The sequence below is a fragment of the Centroberyx affinis genome, unplaced genomic scaffold, assembly GCF_046629955.1.
Source record: "Centroberyx affinis isolate AG114_WGS23_722 - 3 ecotype Tasmania unplaced genomic scaffold, CSIRO-AGI_Caff_v1 ptg000458l_1, whole genome shotgun sequence".
Lineage (NCBI taxonomy): Eukaryota > Metazoa > Chordata > Actinopteri > Beryciformes > Berycidae > Centroberyx > Centroberyx affinis.
The window spans coordinates 350,001-352,500 of record NW_027279118.1 but is presented as its reverse complement, the minus strand read 5'-3'; the positions used below and the strand labels follow the sequence as shown (position 1 = coordinate 352,500).

Here is a 2,500-nt window from a genome sequence, read left to right as displayed (position 1 = left end):
CTATGGAAGTGGATTACTAGTTTTTCTATTAATTACTTATGCTAACAGTAGGAGTACTGTAGCTTTACAGTTAGTCAAACAGTATGTAATTTGTGGCGATACATAATAATGTAAGCCTCTGCTTAGATTATAGCTCCAATGCAGTAGTAGTGGTTTAGCTGTCGTACTTGTTGCCCAGTATAATAATATTATGCTTAGATTATACCAAATGCCACAAAAGGCTATATGCTATGCTGGTTGCGTTCAGTGCAATGCTTCAGAAAAGGTGAAGTGCTCTGCTGGTTAAGTTTTATGGTACGATTAAAGCTGCCATAGGTTTAGGTTTTATAAGTTGACATTTTGCTTGAATCCAGCAACGGTAATCCCCATGTTGGGTGGACATAAATCAGTAGATGATATGTCAGAATAGCTCCATTGCTCTGCTATTTTCCTGTCAAAGTAAATTTTGTAGCTCGGGTATCTGACCAGTTGAGGTACAGCGTGGAGCAGGAAAGCCTCGCTCTGAGTTGTCAATCAACTCTCTGGGGTAGGAGGGGGTGGGGGGGGGAGAGGGGGGATAACTGTGTTTGTCTTACTCCTGTTTTCCTTCAAACTTGCCAACTGTGGCTTTTTAAAAAAAAAAGCTAAGTGCTTTATGTACGGCCTGTGGTTGCTGAAACAGTTTACAGCCAATCTACCTTGTTTAGTCAAGTCAATTTTCTCATTACCTTTGTGGTTTGCGGACTAGCAATGAAAAGTCTGATTGGATAATGAAATAATTTAGAGCAGAGTCATGAAGCAATTTAGAACTCAGAAACGCATATCTAGACAAGGGTACTAGAGAGCAGGGGTGTGTGTGTGTGTGTACCTGAAGGGCAACAATTTGGGGTGAGTGTTTGCTTTCTCTAACACTCTTTTCACCAGCTGTTCATTTTCCTCAGGATACACTGAGCGCGTGCAGTAGACCACCGTCTGAACCTTAGGGACTGAGAGAGAGAGAGAGAGAGAGAGAGAGAGAGAGAGAGAGAGAGAGAAAGAATACACTGTATAAAGTATGACAGTCTTTTCTGTTATAATACTGCTGGTGTGAGTGTGAGTGTGAGTGTGTGTGAGCGAGTGTGTGTACACGACTGTTCCTCGTATAACTGTCATCCGCCTTAACTCATCATATATTGCTCTGTATATTGGAGTGTTCAACATATTGTGTTTTACTGCATTAAAGTTATGTGTGTGTGTATGTGTGTGTGTGTGTGTGTGCATGTGTGTTTATATGACTGTGTGTGTGTGTGTCTACTGTACACTCACATGTGAGAGCGTGTGCTAGCAGCCGAGCTTGCTGGGCGGCCAGTGTGTGTATCTTGCTGTGGGACACAGAGCCTTGGGACAAGTCCTGCAGCAGATCACAGTCTGACAAAACACACATCATCTTAATATTACCAGCAGTATTTTCTTCCTTTATGGTCTATTTCTTCCTACACTAATTTTCCCTGTCTCTTTTTTTTTTTTTTACTTTTTCCATCCTCTCCCCTCCTTCCTCCATCCATCTCTCCCTCCCTTCCTCCCTCCCATCCCTTCCTCCCTGGCGCTGCGTACCTCCATGTTCGCTGTGGATGGTGTGCACTGGGTCGTTGAGGGCGGAGGACGAACACTGAGGCAGCACCATGATGACCTGTAAGCGCTGAACCATGCCGTCCCACTCGTCCAGACCACAGAACGGCTCTGACAGGATGCGTACATCTGCATGGGACAAATAACATGAACACAAACATGCATATGCACAGCAAAAATGCAATACAGTTAATTGAAGAATTACAGGGTGTTTACATCTTCTCCTATGTAGAAAATGATAATACGATATATTATCTTATATCGGTATCTTTTTGAATGATTTTGACTCTTTAATATGGATGGGACAATATATCAAAATTCAATATATCGCAATACAAAACTGCGACAATACGTATTGTGGAGCAGGAAAATGAATCACGATATTAGCTGCATTTTATTCTTCTGTAGTAATCACAAATGAGATGCTTGACCATCACAGTTTCACAAGCTCTCCATCCAAATTATATTATTTGCATTTTGTAATGACATTTTTAAATTGTTGTTTACATTCAAGTAAGCCAATGCCATTGCTAGAAAGATTTGCGACTCAGGAATAAACATAACTCTGCACAATCATCGTGAACCCTGTATTGCGTATCGAATCGTATCGTGAGATAAGCGTATCGTCCCATCCCTACTGTTTCATGTCTTTTCATCACTCACTTTTGACGTCCATTTGTGTGAGTACTTGTTGTATCTCCTCTGTGTGTGCCGGTGTGTGATCGGCAGCGCACACTAACACTTTCCCCGAGCGGGCGGCGGCCAGGACGGCTATGTGAGCCACGGTCAGAGCGGAGAAGGCCCCCGTCACCAGGACGTCTCTGTCATCAGACAGCAGGGGGCGTAACGCACTCACCGCTACACACACACTCCTGTCCTGAAGAGAGGTGCAAATGGTTTCAGACACGCGCAG

General features: G+C 43.3%; 1 protein-coding gene across 1 annotated transcript in view; it reads right to left on the bottom strand.

Moving 5' to 3' along the window:
* Positions 1-2,500, bottom strand: part of LOC139642313 (putative methyltransferase NSUN7) — a 12,484-nt gene that overhangs the window by 4,406 nt on the left and 5,578 nt on the right. The window contains exons 7-10 of the mRNA XM_071517103.1: positions 2,251-2,464; positions 1,573-1,716; positions 1,285-1,386; positions 848-965 (exon numbers count right to left, since the gene is read on the bottom strand). Coding sequence (XP_071373204.1) covers positions 848-965; positions 1,285-1,386; positions 1,573-1,716; positions 2,251-2,464 — 578 coding nt within the window. The remainder of the gene's footprint in view (positions 1-847; positions 966-1,284; positions 1,387-1,572; positions 1,717-2,250; positions 2,465-2,500) is intronic.